Source organism: Neofelis nebulosa, chromosome 3 (genome assembly GCF_028018385.1).
Source record: "Neofelis nebulosa isolate mNeoNeb1 chromosome 3, mNeoNeb1.pri, whole genome shotgun sequence".
NCBI classification, from domain to species: Eukaryota; Metazoa; Chordata; class Mammalia; order Carnivora; family Felidae; genus Neofelis; species Neofelis nebulosa.
In genome coordinates, this window is record NC_080784.1 from 175,886,122 (window position 1) to 175,912,104 (window position 25,983).

The 25,983-nt window shown below is 46.2% G+C and overlaps 1 protein-coding gene across 5 annotated transcripts in view; it reads right to left on the bottom strand.

Moving 5' to 3' along the window:
* Positions 1-387: 387 nt before the first annotated feature.
* Positions 388-25,983, bottom strand: part of C3H4orf19 (chromosome 3 C4orf19 homolog) — an 87,242-nt gene continuing 61,646 nt past the window's right edge. For 3 of the 5 annotated variants that reach the window (XM_058722878.1, XM_058722877.1, XM_058722879.1), the window contains 3 exons: positions 17,313-17,362; positions 3,928-3,981; positions 388-2,891 (listed from right to left, as the gene is read on the bottom strand). In XM_058722878.1, coding sequence (XP_058578861.1) covers positions 1,964-2,891; positions 3,928-3,959 — 960 coding nt within the window. In that variant the 5' untranslated portion in view covers positions 3,960-3,981; positions 17,313-17,362 and the 3' untranslated portion in view covers positions 388-1,963. Of the gene's footprint in view, positions 2,892-3,927; positions 3,982-10,738; positions 10,804-17,312; positions 17,363-25,983 lie in introns of all 5 variants that reach the window. The other 2 variants (XM_058722880.1, XM_058722881.1) reach the window with 1 other exon arrangement.

Here is a 25,983-nt window from a genome sequence, read left to right on the forward strand (position 1 = left end):
GCGGGGCTTGAACTCACGACCCTGAGACCAAGACCTGAGCTGAGATTGAGAGACGGACACTTAACTGAGCCACCCCAGCGCCCCTTCCTTTATTCTTTTTTCTGCGTGGAAAGCAAACGTAATGATTGGACTACACAGTGATCTTGAGAAGGAAGCCAAGATGATAGGAGCACTGGTTGCTGACAGAATGGGACACTCTAGCACCCTGGACTGCTACTTCTGGCCTCCTTTTACACAAGAGGTAAATACATCTCTATTGTATAAGCCATTTATCACATGCAGCCGAATCTAATCCCAATAGACACACTTGGGGAACTGAAGGACTCATTCTCAAATATGAAGCATTGGGTGTACGAAGTAAAATAACAAACACACATACAACACATGTAACAAGGACAACAGTTTCTATTTTAGGGGCTCTGTGTGACCTTGTAGGTACAGATGGTATGTCCCCAAACAAACCCAGGGTAATGTATGCCTGTTAAGCATTTGTCAGGGTGCCGTCCTTAAAGATGCTGGGAAATCATGTTTTCTATTAAATAATTACCAATACGCAGTGATGACGTTACAGACATTTCAGTTGTGAGGACATAAAGCCATTTTTAAAGGATTTGTTTTTAGCTAATAAGACATCATTTTATTGAGTGCGTCTTCTGTGCCAGGCACTGTGATAAACACCTGCATCATCTCGTTTAATCTCTACAAACACACACCATTATTACTCTGACTTAACAGATGGGAAAGGAGAAGGGATCAATTACTTGTCTAAGGTCGCATGGCAAAGCTGGAAACCAGACCAAGGTCAGTTGGATTTCAGAGCCTGTGTTATGAAATGCCATCCTAAAGCTCTTCTGGGTTCCCGTTTCTCTAGATGGACTTGACCGTGCTTTAAATTCTCCACTGGGCCATGTCAGAACGGCAGTTCTCCTTCCTATAAATTACAAGGCGGAAATGCAGAGGGGGCTGTTGTTCCTCCTTAAGGGGAGATCGGCGAGTGCGGTCATGCTGTCACGTGTTTCCAGGCAGGGACAGCCAGCCAAAGCCGTTCTCAGCAAACTGACTTGCTCTCCTCCTCACCTGTTAACTTAGTAGTGCAGCTCTTTACATGGAAGCAAACGTCAAGGCTTACTGACACTCAGGGCTGGCACATTAGAACCGCCTTTGAGTTACGACAGACACACTCACATGTTGTTATGTTTTAATCGGAATCAGACATTAAAGTGGCATAGAACACTCCATCTGATCTCTTCGCTGTTCCCAATCTCATGAATTTACAAGTCAAATGGTCACAAGCAGGTTTAAGAATTATTTTGACCGGCTTCCCCAATCCCAGAGGAGATTAAAAAGTAATAATGTAAAAAAAGTTAAGGTCAAGGTGTCTTCATATCACAGCTAACAACTAACCATTTGTTCACTAGTGGCTTCTGCCCCATCCTGAAAGCTGCTGAGCTTAACTGGATATCAAACAAGTGGTTAGTTATTAGTTCCCTGGGAGACCGTCCCTGAAGGTAAGCCACGCTCTGGGGACACACGAGGCACTTTCAGCGGGGGTAGTTACCTTTTCCGGGTTGGGTACAACGTCTGACTCTCAGAAGCGAGACCGTGAATTTACCAACAGAACGTTCTGTGATTATGCACTCTTGGGATTCAGCACTGGGATTTCCGAGCGTTCTCAGAGGGGGGTTTGTGGGTTGATGAGCAGGCTGTTTAATTTCTGCCTGTGCTGTGGGCACCGGCGCATCGTCCCCTCTGATTTTTATTCCGGCCTCCTGAGTGACACCCCGTCTACACAGCGGGGCTTCCGATACTTCGCAACAAGCGGCCTGGCGCAGGCATTGCCAATCGCCAGAACGGATGCTGTTGCAAACAGTCGGCGAGGCTACCCGTTAAGGCTGCAGGACGTCAGCTGCGCGCAAGGAGCACGCGCACCGGGCATGCGCTGCGCGACACCAGCTCGGGGGCCCTAATCTGCCTCTTCCGCGTCTTCTCCTGCGGTGGCCGCTTCCAAAGCCGCAAGGGCTTCGGCCACCGCCGCGTCCTCGTCCACTGCATCCCCACTCCTGTCTGCGGTGGAGCCGGGCGCATCCTCCCACCCAGTTCTCGAATAGACCCCGGGCACGGCTTGAGCAGCGTCCTCTTCTTTGAAGCCGACACTTAGGGCTTCTGTTGCTACGGCCTCATTTAAGGAATCCCAGCTTCTCTTCAAGGGGAAGGGCATATTCAAGCCATGCCCCCCGGCCCTGGGGTGAAGGCCCGCCGGGGGTCCCTCCTCAGGGTGGCTCTCAGGAAGACCGTCCTTTTCTTCCCCGTCAACTGTGTCTCCAGCCGAGCCCCGAAGGGGAGGGTAATCCGGGGCCGGCATCTGGAAGTCGTGGTCTTGTACTTCCAAGGCAGGACCTTCTGCCCTGAGAGCAGCTCTGGGGTCCCCACTTTGGACGACGTGGGTCTCTCGCAGGGCTGGCAGCAGCACACTGTCCCGTCTGCCGGGGCCCCCGCCTTCCCGGAAGGGTGCAGTCGGGGGGGCGCTGTTGGCGGTACTGACGCAGGAGCCCCTCTCGCCCTGGTGGGGCCCACGGTCCCCAGTGGGCTGCGGGGGGGCGGCGGGGCCGATGCCGTTGACCGCACTGCCAGCCTTGTCCGCGCAGTGTCCCCCCACCGTGTCCCCCAGAGGGGGCGATCCCGGGGGAGGCCAGCGGGGCTCCTGCCCGCTGCCAGCTCTGCCCCTGCTGGCGGTCCTCTTCAGGCCCTCGCTCTGCAGCTCGTTTTGATGCCCCGGGACTTGGCTGCCCTGTTTGCCTTTCCATTTACCAGCGCCCCCTTCATCCACCTTGCAGCTGTTCACCTCGTTGACGTAGCCAGAGGAGGGCACTTGAACTGGATCGAAGAGATAGCTGGCAGCGACAAGAATGAAGATCAGTCAGTTAGACATTAACTAAGGTTATTCACGAATCCCTCTATGAATAGCTTCCATTATCAACACTCTATGCTTCTACCTTCTGCTTCCTTCTACCATTCCTGTTAATTTCTGCGATTATTCCGTGAAGCCTCTGTGTATGTCTAAACCAAATAGATCTAGTTGGTATAAACCTGTTTTACCACTGGAAATAGGTCTCAGGAAGAGATCTAAGAGACCACAGAACAGGATGCAAAGTGGTTGATGGAACTGAAAACAACCACAAAGTAAATAAATGTCCAATAACAGGGGAATAGGTGGTTAAACACTGATGGCACATCCCCTCCAGAGAATAGTATGCAGTCATTAACACGATAAATAAATATGAAGTCTGGACTAGCACGAAAGACACTTACAACAAATATTTATGATAATAAATGGTTTTTGAATCACGCCCTACCATCACACTGTGAGTACAATGGAATAAAACATACACACACGTATGAATAAATGGATGTAGGTGTATAGCTATAATGGAGATCTAGAATAATCAAAAAAGTGCTATTTGTTAAGGGAGCAAATTAGTTAACTTCTTCCCCTTTATTTTGTGTGGAGTTCTAGTCAGGTTATCCAAATTTTTCTGAAATAGAATCTGGACAGAATTAAAACCCTGTATGTGACTGGGGTGATTTATTTTCAGTGATGCCAGGTCAGGCATCATCTCTGCAACCCCAGCTTGTCTTTGCACTGAAGGTCTCTGGAGAACTGCAAGGTCCACCTAAACCAAATTCCGTCTCAGAGCACGACGGCATTCCCAATGTGCTCGAAGCAGTGAGCAACAACAACAAAAAAGTTTAAATCTGGGCCACATGTCCTCTGAAATGATATCCGAGCAGTTCCAAATGCATAATTTCTTGGCAATGCTGGTCACGCTTGAGGTCGGATAAATGCAGCGAACCCATGCGGGGTCTTTAGGGGGGCCTCCATGGTAGTCCCAAAGTCCTCCTCCACTCAGGGTACTTTTCCAACTTTACCTTTGTATCATTTTACAGCACTTGCACCCCATCTGGATGAGTTTTTGTTACCATCTGGAAAAGAGAGAAAGGACAGAACATAGTGAATGACATCTGAACAGGAACTAAGTTTGCTCTTTCCTTCCCAGATACTCCAAGTTGGGAAGGTCACAATTTTTGGCAAAAGCAGAACACGTGACGCAGGGAGACCACGGTTACCGGGAACACCTTCACGTTTCTAAAATCACCAATTCAGAGTTCTCAAACATTTACCGACGCTCGTCTCTGTGCCAGGCCCTTTCCCCATCCCAGGGCGATAGGTAGGTTGTCTCCATTTGGTGAAGGAGGAAACACAGGCTGAAGAATGCTAGGGAGAGACCTTCGGGATTGAAAAGGATCCTTGCCATTTCCACGTCAATCAATGGCCTTATGCTGGGGGCTCAGGAGCCTAACCAGGGCGCAGCCATTGTGCTGCTCCAGGGGGGGTGCGTAAGAGAGGACTCCTTACCAGGGGATTAGCTACTCAAGTATGAAAGGACATCTGGGTTGGGGCGCCTGGGTGGCTCAGTGGGTTAACCGTCTGACTTCTGCTCAGGTCATGATTTTGCAGTTTGTGAGTTCAAGCCCCGTGTGGGGCTCTGTACTGACAGCTCAGAGCCTGGAGCCTGCTTCCGATTCTGGGTCTCCCTCGCTCTCTGCCCCTCCCCTACACATGCTTGCGCTCTCTCAAAAATAAATAAACATTAAAACATTTTTTTCAATCATTAAAAAGAAAGGGACATCTGGGTAAGGTGGCCGACCTGCATGCTCCACAACACAGACCCAAGGAGGTGACGGCTGTGGTCATCATTCCAAGCTTTACGGGACTAATCGGCATCTGTTGCGCCCCTCCCGTGACTGGCCAACCCTGGCAATTCCCCAGGGGCTCCACTCTTGCAGCTCAAGGACATGGCCCTTGGGGCGTCCTGGCAGCAGATGGGTTCAGCTGCTTCTTTTCTCCTACCTGCCCCTTCCCAAGTTTCGTGTTTCCTGGTGCGTGCTCTCCCACTGAAATCTTCCCTTCACGTGGAACTCACCGGGTTGTTCTGATCTCTCTTCTGAAGATCCTAAAAACTGATGTGGAAGAATCTCTAAATCATTTCCCTTTTCTAATAGGAACAACCTTTAAAGTGACAAACCAGTAAGAGAATCTACAGCCCCAGTCCCTCCGTCTCCGTAAGACGTGCGCACGAGGAAGAGGGAGAGATCATTCACTGTTGGCGGTGTCGCTGCCTCCCTGACCTGTCTTCTGTCTTCCTTCAATTGTAATTGAACTCCCAGGATGCCACCACAGAAACCTTTACCCACACGGAAAATGACCGGTGCTCTTTAAGAGGTTATGGACTGGCAGGTTATGGGTTTATACCGATAAATAAAGTCTACAAACAACCTCCTATGGGGGGGGCTGAAAAATGGTCTCCAAAAGATATCCCCAACCTAATCTCTGGAATTTGCATGTAACAAAGAAACAAAAAAGGTCTTTGCAGATGTGATTACAGACTCGAGATGGGGAGATTTACTTGGATTATATGGTTCAGAGCCCAGCTCTGCTTCTTACTTGGCTGTATGACTTTGGGCCTCGGCTATTTCATCTGTAAATGGGGATAATGGTATGTCTACCATATGGTGTCGTTGGGGATTATATAAGTTAACATTCACAATAAGCATATACTTATTACTCAGATCTGTTTGGACATAGCACGTTAAAAAAAAATTTCTCTTTCCTTTCCTTCCTTTCTTCCCTTCCCTTCCCCTTCTTCCTCACTCCCTCCCTCCCTCTCTCTCTCTCCTTCCTTCTTTCCTTCCTTCTTTTCTTTCTTTCTTTCTTTCTTTCTTTCTTTCTTTCTTTCTTTCTTTCTTTCTTTCTTTCTTTCTTTCTCCTTCCTTCCTTCCTTCCTTCCTTCCTTCCTTCCTTCCTTCCTTCCTTCCTTCCTTCCTTCCTTCCTTCCTTCACATATGAGCAGGGAAGAGACAGAGAGAGAAGGAGAGAGAGAATCCCAAGCAGGCTCCACACTGTCAGCTCAAACCCATGAACCATGAGATCATGACCTGAGCCAAAATCAAGAGTTGGACACTTAACCAACTGAAGCACCCAGGAGCCCCGACATGTTAAAAAAAAAAAAAAGTATGGAGGCCTTGCACCTAAGAAAGATGTAATGTAGTTGCCACAACATACACACAGGAACAAAAGCGTTGTGAATACCAAGTAATACTTGTTTTCTGGGTTAAGGGCCAAATGGTATATTTCTATTAACTGTGGCACCAACTGAAAGTCAAGTGCCACAAAACCCGAGTGCCACAAAGGTTCCTCAGAGGGAGAAATCATTGGGAGCTTGGCCAGCGGTCAGTGTGCACAACCACTTACTGTTTCAAGGCACTCTCCGTTAAATGATCCCATGTCCAGAGGCCAGAATTTTGTTCCCAGCCTCTGCTCCCACTTACGCCTATTTTCTGCTAGCAATTCATAAATCAGCTGGAAAAATAGGACCAAGAAACAAGGACGATGTGCACCTCCCCCGCCTCCATCAGCCCCTCTCCTCCACCCTCCCCTCCCCACCATCCTGCTCTAAAACTCTGCCCCTCTACATGCTCGCAGTACCTTTATTTATCTTGGACTCTGTTTAAAAACACAATCAGTCTGGAGGATAGGAGGAAAAAAAAAGTCAAAGGAAAGAAAAACCTGGCTTTGAGGTTTTTGAGAGGGCAGACTGTGGGTCATCATAATGTAATTGAAGCCATGGTGATCACTGTAAAATATCTGGTCGGTCAATTTTAGGATGGCAAGTTAAGAGGAATAGCAGGGGAAGGTTTCAGGAAGGAAGGAAGGAAGGGAAGAAGGAATGAGGGAGGGAGGGAAGGAAGGAAGGAAGGAAGGAAGGAAGGAAGGAAGGAAGGGAGGGAAGAAGAAAAAGGGAAGGAAGGGAAGAAGGAAGGAGGGAGGGAGGGAAGGAAGGAAGGAAGGAAGGGAGGGAGGGAGAGAAGAAGAAAAAGGGAAGGAAGGGAAGAAGGAAGGAGGGAGGGAGGAAGGAAGGAAGGAAGGAAGGGAGGGAGGGAGGGAAGAAGAAAAAGGGAAGGAAGGGAAGAAGGAAGGAGGGAGGGAGGGAGGGAAGGAAGGAAGGAAGGGAGGGAGGGAAGAAGAAAAAGGGAAGGAAGGGAAGAAGGAGGGAGGGAGGGAAGGAGGAAGGAAGGAAGGGAAGAAGGAAGGGAAGAAGGAAGGAGGGAAGGAAGGAGGAAGGAAGGAAGGAAGGAAGGGAAGAAGGAAGGAGGGAAGAAAGGAGGAAGGAAGGAAGGAAGGAAGGGAAGAAGGAAGGAAAGAAGGGAGGAAGAAGGGAAGAAGGAAGGAAGGAAGGAAGGAAGGAAGGAAGGAAGGAAGGAAGGAAGGAAGGAAATGAGGGGAGGGAGGGAGGAAGCTAGGAAGCATCAGGCCTTGAGCCATACCTTGTGTTCCCAGCATCTCAGAGGCTGACGGGACCCTGGGGAACCCTGGCCCAGCCACAGTCCCCACCCTGTGCCGCTGTGGCCAGGGCCACGTGAGCAACACGTTCTGCACTGAAATGACTGCAGAGCTTTAACAGGCCAACTGGAGAGCCACCACTTCCCTGTTTCTTATAGAATTTATAAGTCATCTGTGGCTTTAGGCTCCCCTCCTCCTCCCCCAGAAAAACCACAGGATCTATATTTTCCTTCAGAGCCATGTAATAGAAAGGATGTTGTAAAGGTTTTCCCCTTTCAGGATCAAGTTTCTGGTTTGGCTTCTCAGCCCAGCCCCCACTGGCCTTTGGGGCACAGCACCCGGGTTTCTGCCTGGCCTGGTCCCTCACCTGAGGGCCCTGCTCCGGGCCTCTCCCGCCTCTCTCTGCCAGTGGAGACGGCCTCTTCCTGGTCACAGGCTCTGCCTTCTCCCACCTGCCCGGAGTTTTCCCTCCCCAGGGACATTCCTTCTCTCACTGAGGTGGCTCCAGTGTCCACAGCTGTGTAACTGCGTGACTGCTGGCGGAAAGGGTGGGGACTAATGTATTCACATCCAACCTCTGCCTGCCCACATCCACGACTTCCTTCCTTCTATGAGGATTCCTAATGTCAAATTCAATTTATTCCTCTTTTCATATGTCACTTTAGTGTCCACATCTTGCTTTTGGCAAGGAGCTCTCCCATTTCCAAGAGCGAAAAGGAAATACTCCTTGTCCAGTGTGACACCTGGACATGGGGACAGGGGAGGGTGGGGTACACGCTCTTAATTAACACCTTCACGAGGGGCAGTCTACCTGCCTTCTCCCTGCTCCCCCGCCCCACTTGGACAATGGCTAACTTGGAGGTTAGAACTTAGCTGTCAGGTGCCTCGTATTACTTAGTAGAATCAAAATTTGCTTTGTCTTTGGAGTATAAAAAATCAGTCGAGAGGCAAAGGGCAAATCCCTTGCAACCATCGGCTGGTTTATACAGGAAGAAAAGCAAATACCATTAGGAGGGTATGTCCACCCACCGCGGGTGCCCACCTGCTTCTGGAGTCCTGTGTTGGGGGTTAACTCTGCCCTGTGTTTTATGTTGAAGTTAAACAGTCCTGTGTTTGAAGATGGACATGCGAATGCTCTGTCAGTTACTAATCAAGTCTCGTTGCTGGAAAATCCTGTTCCACAGGGGGGATCGTGGGGGAGGCGGGGTGGGGGAGGGGCGTGGAACAGGAAGACCACAGAGTCAGGCGTTTTCCAACCAGGCAGAGAAATGGAGTATTCATCAGGAAGACAAGACATACAGAAAAAGGCTCAAGCCGGCTGCCAAGGGCTGCCTTTGAACAGTGATCGTCCCGAAGAGTGATGGAGGCAGGTCAAAGGGCACAGGAACCAGCTTGTAAAGGTTCTACTGGTCAGATCTGGAACTACTGCAGCATCAAAATAAATACTACCGATACAAAGGGTTAGAGCCCCCTGAATAAAACGAGGATCTGTGTGTCCATGTGGATATAAATTCAGGGAAAGCTCTGCCTTATAAGTAGAAAGCCAGCTAACCCCCACACAAGGAATCATGGCACTAGAAAAATCTCCATCATAACAGTAACTGATTCAAGCAAGGGTCATCAGTGGATGCTGACATTAGCGGGCAAGGGTTCGGGGAGAACAGAACGGTTCATCTCTAAGCACGCCACCTGCTTACGGGTACAACAGTATCGGTACGGTGGAGGAACCATGCACGCAGCACCTGCACCCGATACCCAAAGGTGACATTGCCCGCAATGAGACTGACCAGCTCCAGGGGCCCCTGATGGGAGGCACTAAGAACTCAGCATCACTTCTCTGGTTTTCCTGCCACGAGAATGTAACCTGGGTGGAAGCCTGAAGCCATGTCAGTCAAACCCAAATGGGGGGATATTCTGCAAAACAAACTGGCCTGTACTCTTAACGAAATGCACGACTGTTGTGAAAACCAAAGACTGCGGAGCTAGTCCAGACTAAAGAAGACTAAGGGGATAGGACAGCCGAATGAAATGTATAAGCTTTTGGCTAAAAGGTCCTTACTGACAAAACTGTTGAAATCTGAATAAGGCCTGTCGATTAGGTAACAGTATTAAATCAATGTTAATTTCCTGATTTTGATCAGTGCACTGGGGTATATAGGAGAATGACCTTGTCCTTAGGAAATACACGGGGAAGTATTAAGGAGGAAGGGTATGATATCTGTAATTTACTAAAATGATTCAGCAAAAATGCACGCGTGCGCGTGCGTGTGTGTGTGTGTGTGTGTGTGAGTGTGTGTAGGAAAGAGAAGAATAAAGCAAATCTGGTAAATGTTAACTTTTGGGCACAGTGAGGAGGGTATTTGAAAATTCTTTGCACTTTTCTTACAACTTCTCAGTAAACCTGATGTAATGTCAAAATGAAAAAAGAAAAAAAAAGTGGGAAATTAAAAAAAAAAGCACCAATCTACTGTTAATTGTTGTTCTGTCTGTCCCTGGGCTATGACCTAGCAGGTGTGGCAAATCACTGATAATCATATTCCCTACAAAGCAGCACAGGGGGAAAGGTTGTAGAAAGGAGCTCACCAAAAGCCCCCCGATTTCTCTGGACATAGCTGTGATCCTGAGTGCATCCTGAAGACCTTTACTCAATAGCCAGTCCCAGCCTCTGAAGGCAAAGAAGGTCTGGTTCCTGTCCTCAGCTGCCCCGCCTTCGAGAGGGACTTACAGCCTGGTGCTTGGGGGTCCATCAGCTGTCTGCCTCCCCTTCTAATCCCAGGCACCCCTCAGGCAACACCTAACTCAGGGCGGCGTCCAGCTCACACGGAGCCCTACACACTTGACATTCAAACAAAGGGATGACTGGTGAGTGACAGCTGTGAGTGAATAAGAGGGGACTATGGGATTTTACCAGTCACTCCATTCTGGGGCCTGCCTCTTCCCGTGATCGCACTACCCAGTGGTCCAGAACAAAAAGCCAAGCGCAGGAGCTGAGAGATGGGAAGGACTGCGTTCCTCCCTCCGGGCTCGGGAAACAGCACCCACCACCCTTTGTGCAGTTCCCAGGGTCAAGGGCGTTCTGCTGCAAGGGTTCTAGTCAAGGAGCTTTAGAGGCAGCCGGGAAGTGGTCTGAGTTTACAGAAGTTGGAATACTTGGAAGACAGACACCATAAAATCAAACACTTGAATTTCAGCTCCGTTTTGGAAAACCAGCTGTGTGTTCGGAGAAGAGCTGTGATTTCATGTCATGTGGTCAGCAGGTGAAGCTGACAGACATTTAGTGAGTCGTTTCTGGTACCGAGGAATGAGTGAAAATAGTTGCCAGGTGCTGAAGAAAATTACCAGGCGCTTTATACAATAAATAAGAGATGGTCTGCCCAGCTTCAGCACCGGCGCTGGATTCGTAACTGGAAAGGGACAAGAAGAGACATTCTTAGACTGTTCAATCCACTTCCTCAGCAGAACCACCGCCTCCTTCCTGGACAGCCTTTGAAAACTCTCGGTGAGTTTCCTTTTCTCCTAAAGAGGCTGGGCTTCGGTGATGGTGGAGAGCCTGAAAGCCTATATGAGGACCTTTATTATCACCGTCAATCACCTATTTTAGGCTACGATACGTGTTAGCATCACCTAGAGCTGGGCTTGATGGGATATTTATGTGTTTTGTAGGTTTCCCCCCTGAAACGGGTCCCTGGTCACAAAGGTTTGGAACAGCAGAGATTAAAGATGAACATGTTCATGGTTATGAAAAAGAGCCACCTCACCTTGTTTAGCTCTGCAATTACCCAAATTATGTGAACACAGAATTTTTTTTTTCCCCATAAAAGACTTCCTAACCACAAAACTTCGGTTTTGTGAAATGTTTTGGGAAAAACCACAGTTGAAATGACAGTCCTAATCATCTGGGGGGAGTGTTGTGCCTCAAGTGACAAGTGTAGTATGCTGTTTGGGCGACCCGAGCCAGGCAAAGTGTGCGCCAGGAGTCACGTGTTGGCAGCGGCTCCATCACCAACTGCTCACGCGTGGGAGGGTCGTGTGATCACTTGAGTCCGCGAGGTCAAAGGTCTCTTCCAAATCTGACAACCTGAAAGGGGAATCAGTGAAGAACAGGAATGTCCGCCATCGACCCTCTATTCATCTTGGTTGACACACTGATAGTCCGGTGAGTACCGAGGCAAGGCAGGCACCGACAGGACCCTCGTGCGGGTGAGGTTTCTCTCCAGGGCTTGTCAACCACCCCATGGTCATTCCGCCGACGTGTGTCTGGGTCCCAGGGCCACATTCACCCAGCACATGATCCTGACTTAACGTAAAAAGCTTCTCCTCCGTGTCCCCTGGCTCATTTCAGGTCTACAGCTCTGTGGTAGGGGTCTCCTCAGCCTCTTTCCAGGGAGTACCGCGGGAGACAGCGTGTGTAACAGCAAAGCCCCTGGGAGGGCCGAGGCCGCAGATCACAGGGACCCTGTGAGGCTGGAAGAGGTGCACTGTCGGACCCCCTTTCCCACTGGAGTGGGCTAGGGGAGACGCAGACTACCAGTCTGGAGATTAGGGTCTCGGGAGCCAAAGGAACAAACTGGTCTCTGCGGGTGCAATGTCAGGGTTGAAATTGGTATTTCTTTTTTTTTTTTTCTGAATATATTTTTTTAATGTTTGTTTATTTTTCAGAGAGAGAAAGAGACAGAGTGCCAGCAGGGGAGGGGCAGAGAGAGACGGAGACACAGAATCTGAAACAGGCTCCAGGCTCCGAGCTGTCAGCACAGAGCCCGACACGGGGGTCAAACTCACGGCCTGAGATCATGACCGGAGCTGAAGTCAGAGGCCCAACTGACTGAGCCATCCAGGTGCCGCGAAATTGGTATTTCTTGATGAAAGACTGCCCTGGGCCCACTCAAATCGTGCTATTGAAAGCACTGCCTGCCTGGCCTCTCCCAAGGCTGATCTTGCCGGTATATGCACCCGATGAGGGTGTCTACACGGTTTCTGTGGTGCTTCCATTCCCAGTCCCATAACTTTACTGCTGCTGGAGTCACAGGGTCCTCGGTGTCTGTATTATATGTGGAAAAACAAAAGACTTTTACAACAGTGAGAATGTCACTCCATTTTTCTGTTCTTGTGGTCCATATACTTGTATATCACAATCTTTTTGATCTTAATAACATTTCTTTTTTTATTAAAAATTTTTTAACAGTTATTTATTTTCGAGAGAGAGAGAGAGCACAAGTGGGGGAGGGTGCGTGAGAGAGGGAGACACAGAATCCTAAACAGGCTCCAGGCTCTGAGCTGTCAGCACAGAGGCTGACGTGGGGCTCGAACCCACAAACTATGAGATCATGACCTCAGCCGAAGTCAGACGCTTAACCGACTGAGCCACCCAGGCACCCCAATCGATTTACAAACATTTCTGTGACCTTTTCTTCTATTCAAAATCTAATATCATTTTTTTCTTTTCAGATGTCGTCATTAATCTGCTGTCCTTAAGACAGATGTTTTATGAATGGTCACAGTCATCACATAGTGTCTCCACTGATACGACTCTCCATTGAATCCATGGTGTTGTATCAGGCACTGTATCAGGTTCTGGGGAAATAATGGCATTCCAGGTGCTCCCCGGAAGAACTTATAGTCTTGAATGTGTGTGTGGTGGGGGGGAGGGGGGAGTATACGTGTGGGGTGGGGTGGGATGTATGCAAACATTCGGGAAGGTTCACCACACCGCACCGGCATTTCAGCATCGTGGTTAAAGGAGTAATCTAGGGTCAGAGCTGTGGGTTTCCATCTACCTCTGCACTTACTAGTTTTGTGACCTCCGGGCAGATTTCTTAGCATCTACAAGCTTCAGTTCTCTAATCTGTGTAATGGGAATGATAGCTGTTTCTGCTTGTGAAGAGTGTTCTGAAAATGGAATGAGCTAGGAGTTTGTAGTCATTGACACTCAGAATAAGTAGATCACATTTGGGTGTTCTCTACTCATCAAGTACTGTTTTTGGGAACTTTCATGTACTCATTTATTTTAACTTTACAGCAACCTTTAAGGTGCGAACTGCTGTTTTACAGATAAGTAAATGGATCTAAGTTAGAAAATGGTACGATGTGGCTGTTAATGCTGTTGTTCTAGTTTTCACTAATATTAATATTTCCTGGCATCTGTCTTGGTGGGTCCTGTTGGTTTCTGAGTCCACTGGATTACACAACAAGCAGCAGTTTGGGATCCCGTAACTTTTTGCACAAGGGAACTGGATCCTCTTGATCTGGGCTCTGACAGAATTTGGTAGGTGTGCTTGCTTCTATGACCACCAGATGGCAGTATACATCGGTCATTTAATTTAAATTAGAGGAAGGGACTTGGTGTGGGAAAGGCCTCTGAAACGAAAATTAGGGCACAAATAGTGTAGGTGCTTTGCCATGTGGCAAAGTTCGGGAGTAGGTGATGTGGTAAATATTTCAGACAGTGACGGTCACCTTTAAGTCTTGGTGGCCATGGCACCACCATACACGCCAGGGCCTCTTCTAGCTCTGGCGGGACATGAGGTTAGTTCTGTCATCTGGGTAGATCACGGTGGAGTCAAAAGGCTCCCACAGTTCTACAGAGAGCACTGTTGACACAATGACTGCCCGTCGGAACCCGAGATTGGAGAGTCGGCCTCGCTCCCTTCTAGTACGCTCAGACAGTGATTCTGTGGACGTGGCTGCGGAGGAAGACGCATGTGAGGTGTGCAGTTACCTTTCCTCCCCGGGGTTAGATATGATGCTGCTGGGCCTGTCCATTTGGCTGCTCCTCCTGGCCATCCTTGCGCTCTACCTAGACCCCATGGCCGTCCATGTGTGAGCTGGCCGTGGGGACCCATCTTCTGGGAACATGAACAGCACGTTTTGGAGAATCTTTAGACAACAGAAATATAGTTTCTTTGGGAAGATCTTTAAAATCTGAAGTGAAGATGATGTATTTTTACTTAACACGTGCAGTTCTCTGTCTTTTCCACGGGGATCAGTGGACCCCCTTCTGTCATACCCTTGACCACCATGGTAACAGTATCATCTGACAAAACTCATCTCGACTCAGTTTGTTGGGTTGCCCTACTGACTTCGGTCCAAGCGGCAGAGGAAGCTATGCAATCTTTAGTAGGGCATCTGCTCAGAAACCTAAGAGACACCCTTGGCATTAGCACATGATCACTTTCATTTTTCTGGCCATTTTATCAGAAACCAGTCACAGAACATGTATGAAATCACAGAGGGGGTCTAGGAGAAGAGGAGGAAAAACTGAATATCCAGTACATAATGTAATGAGGGGATGGGCCCTAGCATCAAAATCTGGATTGGTCTGTTTAGAAGCCAGGTGACCTTGAGTAAGTCATTTCACTTCTCAGTTTTGCCAACCACTAAGTGGGGGGAAATAGTAACACCTAATCTCGCAGAGTTCCTATTAAGATCACATGATTAGGGGCGCCTGGGTGGCTCAGTCGGTTAAGCGTCCGACTTCGGCTCAGGTCATGATCTCACAGTTCGTGAGTTCGAGCCCCACGTCAGGCTCTGTGCTGATGGCTCAGAGCCTGGAGCCTGTTTCAGATTCTGTGTCTCCCTCTCTCTCTGCCCCTCCCCTGTTCATGCTCTGTCTCTCTCTGTCTCAAAAGTAAATAAACGTTAAAAAAAATTAAAAAAAAAAAAAAAGATCACATGATTAGATCGTGTGCTAGGCCTGGCAAGTAGTAGGTTCTTAAATGTTGACTGCTGTCATGTTCACCGTCATCATCCATGAAAATATTCTTTAACTACTGGATGCTACTGAATTTTAGATACTGTGAATACAAACAAGCATTGTTCTGACCAAATCCTCCCTGGAAAGCCATGGGAATCAGGGTGCATCTCCAACACACGGTATGCCTCTTAATTGGTAAGTAGCTTTATCTGGCAGGTGGAAGAAGTCTGCATGAAACTTGAAGCATTTAGAAAAAGCCAAGTTTTGGAAAGGATGAGGAAGACTTAGAGGAGGCAATGTGGACAGAAGTTTATACGACGCAGTCTTGTAAGGCTACAAATAATGACAGCTTTCTTTTTTCTTTTACTTATTTTTTAAATAGGCTTCACGTTCAATGTGAAACCCAACACGGGGCTTGAACTCACAACCCTGAGATCAAGACCTGAGCTGAGATCAAGAGCCAGATGCTTAACTGACCGAGCCAGCCAGGCGCCCCAATAATGAAGCATAGCTCAGGGCTAGGTGCTTGGCATCACCTAGTTCTGAGTAAATCCCAGTATCCTAGAGTGCCCAAACCACAAAGAATCTTAGAGAACATCCCGCTCAATCACCTCATTTTATAAAGGTGCTCAGGACTCAAGCTTAGAAGCATGAACTGGTCATAGGATAAGAAAAAACAGATTGTCCCATACTTAGAGATGACCCTGCACATGCAGAATTGAATCCCCAATGTTTCTTGGAAGTATAGTGAAAACAGCTTGTGCACTTGAAAAGATTGAACATGGTTCTAAGGCCTCAGTAATCCCGAGGCATGTAACTAGGGGCCACTCTGCTAGTTATTAGGACACAAAGAGGCAGAGGACCTCTGCCATTTTGCTAAAGGGCTCACCACCCATTCATGCAACATACATTTTCTGAGCACCTATTATGTGCCAACTACTGAACTCAATTCCAGGGATCTGGAGAGAGTTTACAGTCTAGCAAGGGAAAAATACATAAATAATATCCAAGCAGATGACTAGTCTAGTGTTATGAGATTGAAAGACATCATACGATGTTACATAAGGAGCACCTGAGTAATCTTAGGAAGATTAGGAAGAGCTTGTGGGCAGAGGTGAGCAGATAATGGTGCTGGTGGAGTTCGGAACCACATTCCAGGGTGAATGCAACGTGAAGGCAGGAATGCTATCCCTTATACTGTCTTAGACCCATCCTTTTCTCTCCTCGTGCACTGCCATTGCCCCCATCCTACAACATTATCACCTCTTTTTTTTTTTTTAAGTTTATTTACTTTGAGACACAGAGAAGGTGAGCAGGGGAGGGGCAGAGAGAGAGAAAGGTAGAGGGAATCCCAAGCAGGCTCCACACTGTCCGTATGGAGCCAGACACGGGACTCGAACCCACGAACCCCAAGATCATGACCCGAGCCAAAATCAAGAGTCAGATACTTAACTGACTGAGCCATCCAGCCTCCCCCAAATCACCTCTTTCTTATTTGAATTACTGCAGTTCCTCCGGCCACCTGCATCCACCCGATACATTCGCCACATGGAAGCCATGTGATCTTTTTAGGACACACATTTGAATCACATCATTCCTCATACCTAAGACTTCTCAAAGGTGCCCGATGCCCTCAGGATATTTAATAACATTTAACAACAATGATGATGATAAAAATATCAAACTTACACAGAGCTTCCTATGTACCTGGTGTTCACCTTCGTGCTTTATGGGTATAATTGATCCTCATTATTTGTGGATTTCGTATTTGTGAAATCCTCTAACTTGAAAAAATTTATCTGCAACCCCAAAATGAATACTCAGTGTGCTTTTGCAGTCATTTGTGGACAAGAGCTGAGTGTTATTGGAGTGGTCTGACGTGCACATTTCTCGCTAAGCTCAAACAAGGCAACGATCTGCCATCTTGTTTCAGTTCCTCATATCGTAAAGCTTTCAGTGTCAAGACTCAGTTGGGTCATGCTCATCTCACATGTTTTAGAACTGCATCCCAGACCCACACAACTAGAAAGGAAATAACAAAATTCTACGCAAACCTGAACGAAGCCAGAAAGAAACAGACTTTGGGGATTGCTCTGTCTACTGGCTTTCGTGTGTCAGGTAATAAAAACTGCAGTGAAAGACCAAGTAATAGAAAATTTACTGGAAAATGGGAAGTACAGACTTTTCCCTCCAAAGCATAAAAAGGGAAAGAAAATGGCTTACCTGTTGTGGAGACTGTCCATTGGGTTTCTCTGGAAGTTTAACTTCTCTTCCTGCAACAACAAAAACGTTGCAGATTGAGTCTGCAAGTTGCCTCCTGTTCACAGCCAAGTTGTATCTTGAAAGTGACAGCAGACAGCATGTCCTGAGGGGGTGCGAGGCAGTGAGGTGGGGGAACGGAGTTCCCTTGCCTGGGAGACTAGTGTCTTGGGACTTGCCACGCCTTGATTTGCAGCCTAGCTGCTGAATCAGCAATCAATTAACAACCACCCAACTTCAGTGTTTTCCTCTATAAAAAGGTTGTAGTGACATTTAAATGGCACAACATGTAAGTAGTTTATCACATGCTGGGCATGCTGGGATTATTCAATAACCAAAAGCTACTGTTGTTATTTATTACTGTTGGCAAATACCACATGACAATGCACTTCTTCTCTGATGGGTAAAGTTTCGACTAAACAGAAAAAAAAAGTCAAGGAATTTTCTCCCTGTAGACCTATCAAATAATCAAAGTTTCAATGAATACATATGCAGTATCTTAATAAAATACATAATTGAGAAAATAGCATTGCTTAGTGAAAATAATGGTGTGTAAGATTTGAGAAAGTAAAGCTAGTGTTCAGATTTTTACCAACTTCTCTGTGACTATAAGAATAATTCACCGACATCAAGACACGACATTTTCAGGAAATGCTCTAAGTCTGCTCCCAGGTAAATTACTTTGTGAGATACTGAATTCCACAATAGTGGAATGGTTTCACCCTTTTGGTAATTCACTTTCATTGTCCTGTAATGTCTTTTCACTCAATATTATTTCTTATCGTTTAATTATTCCTTAATATCAAATACATTGCTGAAAGGTCAGGTGATTCTATTCTTAATTTTGACACAGTGTTCATAATTCAACTCAAATATTATTTGGTAAGAAAGACATGAGAAAGGCAAAGTCCACGGCCTCAGGGAGCTAGCCATCTGGCTGGGGAGGGCACGGAGACAACGAGAGTTTACAAGTCACTAAAATACTATGCAGGGTACAAATAATGCCATCAGAGGAACAAACAAAATCTCAGGACTGCGAGGTTGTGTCACTGGGCTGGCAGGCATTCGCTGACATTTGAGAGAAACTGTGGCAGATGGAAAAATAACTATGGTGAGATGTGGTGGGAGGGCCTTTCGGGTAGAGCGAACGTGGCAAACAGAGGACAGGAAATGATGGGAGTTATTATTTAGTGAAATCACTGAATTCCTACTGTGTGCCAGGCTCCAGGAAACTGCAGGGAATGGTACACCCACATGGGGTGTACCCTATAAAATGACAGCCCTAGCTGCAAAAGAGTGAGTATTCTGGATTTCTCGGTGTTTAAGGAACTTGGAATCTGCCATGCGGTTGGTAGACTTGCCATGTGCCAAGTGCATTGAAGGGCAGTTTGGAGTTACAGTTAAGACCCTACTTAAGAGTAAAGAATGGACCTTGAAGAGGGAGCATTTAAACTGAGATCCACAGAATGAGAAGGAGCTCTCAACAAGCCATGCCCTTGTTAAGAAGCCTTAAGTGGTTCTGCATTGCCAGCCAATGTCCTTTAACGTCCTCAGCTCAGCATTCGGGAGCTTCCACAATATGGCACGAGTGGCTCTGCTAGATTAGTTCTGAAGCTTCTCTAGCCACCCCTACTCCCAGCCAATCTGGATTTTCCACTCTTTTCTAAACAGGCTTACATTTTTCCTGTTTCTATGCCTTTGCACATATTATTTCTCCCAGCTGGCTTGCAAAATTCTACTGATCCTTCAAACCTCATTGCACACCACCTCCTCCATGAGATTTTTTTTTTTTTAAACCCAAGTAATTACTCCACTATTTTCATTTCTGTGGAATCTTATCTTCTTGGACGGCTCCAATCACTTTTTGCCTTCATTATTACAGTGATTGGTTTATATAACGTTCCCTCCACTGGCCTGTAAACGTTTAGTAGGGAGGGGTCACGGCTTCACCATTGTTCACGCACATGTTGTATCTTCTGACACGGTGGCTTGCATCTAGAGGTACACGGCATGACTTCTGAAAATATGAGTTGTAAGTATCACTGGGAACCTTAAGATGCTTAATACCAATGTATTATAAAACAACAGTGTACATATTTAATCAGATCTAAGATGCACATGTATTCATTCACTTTTTAACACTTCTGAAACTGAAATGCAACTTACATTCACTGGCACATCATGGTTAAATTTGAGGCATTATTTTCTATTTTTGTGGTATATAACAGTACATGTTATAATCTGTGACATCAAATATTCAATGAAATGTGGCATTTTAATACCATAATTTGTTATCTCAGGAATATATTATGTGTATATTTACTAAATATATCCTATGTTAAATAAGTGTATAACTGGAACACAATTAGATGAATATTATATAACACAGTCCATTTACCCAAGAATCTTCATTTAATTAATTAATTTAACTTATTTGCTATATTTATTTATTTAATATAATTGATTTTCAAGTTGGCTAATATACAGTGTATACAGTGTGCTCTTGGTTTTGGGGGTAGAGTCCCACGATTCATCGCTTACATACAACACCTAATGCTCATTCCAACAAGTGCCCTCCTCAATGCCCATCACCCATTTTCACCGCCCCCCCCGCTGCCGCAATCAACCCTCATTTGTTCTCTGTATTTAAGAGTCTCTTATGGTTTGGCTTCCTCCCTCCCTCTCTGTTTGTAACTAAATATTTTATTTTTAAGTAATTTTTACACCCAATGTGGGGCTCAAACTTACAACCCAGAGGCCAAGAGTCCCATGTTCTACTGACTGAGGCAGCCAGGCACCCCTAACCCAAGAACCTTCTAAGATGAAAACTAACAATATCCAGAGACGGACTTAAGAATTTTACTTCTAAGCACTACATAAAGATCATGTATCAAAACAAAAACCATAACCAGAAATAAGACCCTTCAAATGAATTCTATTTTTTTTCCCAGAATGACTTTTTGAAACAAATTCTTTCCAAAGAAAATATTTTGGTACACCTGCTTTGTTGGTGCTTATTGGCTAATTTATTTGTTGGGCAAGATAGCATTGACATTACCTTGGGTTGTCCGTGGTGAGGACCCAATGGCTGGTAAAACCAATCAGGCCTAAGTATTATGAGAGTTTGGGGGAAGAAGAAATCCCAGTGTGGTCGAGCTGCCAGGAAAGGCTTGATGGAGAAATGCAGACATGGGAGGTGGCAGAAATTAGAGGGCAGGGGTAGGAGAGAATATGGGACTCGTGCAAAAGACAGTGGGGAGGCCCATGCTATGGATTTGGAGATGAAAATGGCATCTCTGAGGTTACCGGGGCCTCTGAAAGTAGGCACAGAAGACCTAATGTGACCTGACTGGTGATGCGGGTAGGTTCCTGAGCAGCAAGTGGCAGAATGGCAGCAATACATCAAAAAGCCTCCCTTGCTGGCAACAAACAAGGAACACCGCAAGAGTTTTGTGCAGAGACTTGCTAAGAGTTGATCCTTTGAATTAAGTGAGGAGATGGGACGAGCCTGGTATGTGGTGGTGTCAAAGAGAAATCCAAAGGAAAGAGCAAATGTGGAAAACTAGCTTTTCAAGCTTTCTTTGGTTTTTGAGTTAGGCATTGATTTCTACTGTCCCTGGTTTCTCTTAGCGGTTTGGTGTATACACTTACTACGTATAGTGTCTTGGGAAAGTTGTGTTGCCTCACTACCCGTTTCCCTGTGAGTAAAATAACAATTATAATTATATAGTACCTTTTTCAGAGAGCAGTTAGGGTTAAGTGAAAGAAAACAGTAGAGTATTGAGCACAGGGGTTGGTACAAACCATAATCTTAACATTAGCTATGATTTTTCATCCACTGTCATTGTCACCATCACCATGACCATCACCATCATCATCATCACCAATCAGTCAGTTTCTGTTTTTCTCCCTGCCACTCACTGGAAATTTCTTGAGTCCAATGGTCACATCTCATTATCTTTGTTTCTTCAACAAGGAATACAAAGTAGGACTTCCACAAATATGTACTGAGTTTTATGAAAAATAAAAAGCCACATCTCCATGAAAGAAAGGATTTGCGTGGCAAAAGGAGTTACTGAAATTATTCTCATTCTTGGAGGCTGGCAGATGGAAAGAATGGTGGTTCCATACACAGAACAGGTGGAAGGAGAACCTGTTTGAGTGCAGTATTTGAGAGTGCCTGAGTTCAGCATTTAGCCTTCTGAGTTGGAGTGATGGGTGGGGAGATGGTTAAGGGAAAGGTGGCAGACAGAACAAATGCAGCCAGCCACTTCCCATTACAAAGGAAGAGGCATGCATAACTCACAGAGAGAGCAAACGTCCATAAAAACAGAAAGCCCATGGATGTGAAGTTAACTAGCAAGTTAGTAGGGTGGGAAGCCAAGAATCGGCCCAATTTAGCAGAATCCTTAAAGTCTTTAGGATAGAAGGGAAAAAGAAGGGAGGGCTAGAATCAGCATGATTTGGAAGGTGTTTAAGAAGCAGTTAGGGAGGCGCCTGGGTGGCTCAGTTGGTTGAGCCTCTGACTTTGGCTCAGGTCATGATCTCACACTCCGTGAGTTTGAGCCCTGCATCGGGCTCTGTGCTGACAGCTCAGAGCCTGGAGCCTGCTTCAGATTCTGTGTCTCCCTCTCTCTGACCCTCCCTCGTTCATGCTCTTTCTCTGTCTCAAAAATAAATAAACATCAAAAAAAAAAAAAAAAAGCAGTTAGGGGGGCACCGGGTGACTCATTCAGTTAAGTGTCTGACTTCGGCTCAGGTCATGATCTCGCAGTTCATGGGTTCGAGCCCTATGTCAGGCTCTGTGCTGACAAGTTAGGAGCCTGAAGCCTGCTTCAGATTCTGTGTCTCCCTCTCTCTCTGCCCTTCTCATGCTCGTGCTCTGTCTCTGTCTCTCTCAAAAATAAGCAAACATTAAAAAACAATTACAAAAAAAAAAAAAAAAAAAGCAGGTTCCTAATTCCTTTCTGCATTCCCAGCTTTTGGAGTGGTTTCTGCTCTTTATCTCACCTAAAGAATGTAAGTTTAGTGTCTGGAAAGGGTAAAGCAGGGTCTCTGGACTAGGAATATAGTAGAGAACACACAGCAGAGGGCAGGGGTTCTGAATCCAAAACTGGGGATTAAGTGAACGTGTGCACGTGGAGTGCTGAGAGCCTCAGCCTGCTCCCCTCCTTGGCTCTGGGAATGCTGGCAGTCACCCTCAAGTTGTCCTCCAGACATCTAAGGAAGTCTCTAATACGAAAGACAGAGATCGAAACCAACCGACCAACCAAAAAGCACTTAAAACAAAAAGTAGGGAGAAGAAAACTAAAGCTAAAACAAAACGATTGACAATAATATTCTCACCATGTCACCTGTATCCAAAAAGAACAGGGGATCTTAAAAAAAAAAAAAAAAATCAGAGAACAACAAAAACAACAAAAAGCTCTTGGAAACGAAATCAAGACAACAAAAATTAATATTTCACAGAATTTCAATAAAGAGTCTAGAAGAAAAAGAAGAAATCTTATAGAAGTAGGAAAAAAAAAGATACAGAAAATCAAATGGAAGAGATAAAATAAATCTAGAGGATCAGTCCAGAAGATCCAACGTCCAAGCAACAGAAACTTGAAAAAGAGAGAATAAAAGGAAGGGAGGAATTCATCGACAAAATTATTTGAGAAAATTTCATGTAACTGAAGGACATGAGTTTCTAAATGAAAGCAGTCACCAAGTGCCCACCACAATAAATAAAAACAGACTCAATGCCAAGACACAGCATTGTGGTATTTCAGAACTGGGATGCTATAAGCTTCTAGAAAGAGAAAATCAGGTCGTATCCAAAGAGTTGGGGATCAGAACGGTTGTAGACTCCTTAAACACACACACACATACACACACGTGCGCGTGCCCACACACAACCCTCATTCTAAGCCAGGCCAAATGACCAGTTAAGTGAGAAGGTAGATAAAGATCTTTTCAGATATGAAAGTTCTCAAAAAACTTACCATTCACACAACCTTCCCCTCCCGGAAAGGAAGCTATTGGAAAATGTCACAAACAAATGAAGGAGTAAACCAAGAGGGGGAAGCAAGGGATACAGAAAACAGGACATTAAACACAGGAGAGGGACAAAGTGTCCCCCAGGATGAGAGTGGCCAAGATCCCAGAATGCCAGCAGTGGACACAGTCACAGGGACGGCTCATTTGGACTGGACAAGGCAAGAAGGCTCTGGGCAGTTTTAAGAGAGGAAATTGATAGAATCCCTGAAGGATCCCAAAGAGAAAGATATATACGATAAGAAAAGAACTTGGGGTGGGACACCTGGGTGGCTCAGTTGTTAAGTACCTGACTTTGAGTCATGATCTTGCAGTTCATGAGTTCAAGTCCAGCATTGGGCTCTCTGCTGCCGATCACGGAGCCTGCTTTGGATCCCCTCCCTCTCTCTCTCCCCCCCTTTCTTTCTTTCTTTCTTTCTTTCTTTCTTTCTTTCTTTCTCTCTCTCTCTCTCTCTCTCTCTCTCAAAAATAAACATTAAAAAAAAAAGAAGAGAATTTGGGGTTGAATCAGGATAAGTATGCAGAATATTTAACACATGAAAAAATGAGCCATTTGTTACCCCAGAGAAAATGGAATTATACTTTTCCACCTGGACTGGCTGGGAAGAACATTTACAGAGTTGTAACAGATACTTGGTATTCACCAAACTAAGACTGGAGGGGGTGCGCAGCGGGGACTGGGAACATTTCTGGTGTGCGGTAGGGCAGAGGGTAGAAGCCGAATCATCTTCCATAGCGGAATAACGTCTAAAACTGAGAGAATATCAAGACATGGTGCTAGAAACATTCATTGAGAGAGACAAATAACCAAAATAATCAGCTAAAAAAAAAGTGCTTTTTCAAAAAAAAAAAAAGTGTTTTCCTTGGAGGAAAGAAAAAATGTGCTCACAAGTGAGCAGTCAGGGCTCCCACGTATGAAGATGTGGGAACCGATCTAGTCGTAAAGAGCAAAATCTCGAGAAAGGGTACACCAGACGAGAGCAAGCAGTAACAAAGATGCTTTTGAAAGAGCTGAGTCACATCCATTTTCTTAACCTACATTAATTATTCAACATCTCGTATTGTGGGCCAGGCCATGTGCCAGTAGATGATCACAGCAGAATGAATAAGACGTAAAGCTTATAACCTAGTGAGGTAGGCAAAACGTAAACAAATAATTATGATCCAGTGATATAATAGAGCTTATAAGCAAAGTATTATGAAAATGTGGGCACCAGCAATGAGCCTTTCAGAATTTTCTAGAGTTGTGCTGTCCACATGGTAACCACTGGCCACCTGTGGCTAGTGGCTACCATACTGGGCAACGTCAGACCTAAAACATGTTCCTCGTGGCAGAAAGTTCTATTGGATGGTGCTGGTCTGGAGGTTCTTAAATGGTGATTTTTACAGTGCTTTTCAAGTACATTAAACCCCTGAAGGGATCACATTCCATGGGTCTATTAGTAAATAGAGCTTTGAAGAGCTTGATATTTAACCAGCTAAGTTATCTGTCCACGGAAAGGAATTTTTACTCTGTTACAGGTTTTGTTTTCATCTGGAGCCACTTGGGGAGTGAGGAAGGGGTATTTCTTGCATCTCCTGATACTGTTTGACCACGCACAGATGTTGGGGAGCAAATGCTACTGGTGACCAGACTCTGTGAGTCGTTGGGAAAGCAGTTTTGCACAGTGGGAGGAGGGAAGAAAGAGCTCTGCAGAACTCCGAAACTCCTGAGTTTGAATTTTGGTGCCACTACTCGTTAGCTCTGTGGCCTCGAGCAAATCTCTCAACCTCTCTGGGCCTTTATGTGGTTTTTAGATGTGAGGGGCACAGGTAAAGCACGGATCAGGCTAAGCAGGTGGCAGAAACACAAAAATGGCGGCTGTCATTCTTCTCGCTGTCCTTCATCCCCAACAGGCAGTAAGCACGCTGGTCAGGAAGGGCCCCATGTGAAGGAGAGGGCTGGCCCTCCTCACTTCTCATCACGACCCCGTTTCCTGGCTTTTGTTAAAGGATCTATCATTGACCAGGAAATGAAGTACCTACAACAGCATGGGGAATTTTTTTTTTTTTTTTTTAGTTTATTTTTTTTTTTGAGAGAGAAAGAGAGAGCAGGGGAGGGGAAGAGAGAGAGGATGAGAGAGAATCCTAAGCAGACTTCATGCTGTCAGCGCAGAGATGCAGGGCTTGAACTCACGAACTGTGAGATTATGACCTGAGCCAAAATCCAGTCAGACGCTTAACGGCTTAACCCACTGGGCCACCCAGGCACCCTGGGGGATTTGTGTTCAAAGCGGGGCAAAGGGAAGGAACAGGAAGGGCAATGAGATTTGCCGAAAGCCCAGGACATGCCAGACCCACCGGCAAGTACTGTATGTCCTATAAATACTCCCAGGGTCTAAGAGAAGTGGAAGGACAGGAGGAAGGCGGCTGGCAGGAAGGTTTGTGGGTGGTGGAGAGACAGCATGGTGGGACACAGACCCACGGGGATGGGCCAGAGTTCCATGGGGAATGCCACGCCAGGGCCCCATGGGATGAAACACGCAGTTCATGATGACAGCTGGGGGCAGTGTGTCGGTCTCATGGGTGGGCCCAGGCCAGTGGTAGTGAGCAGAGG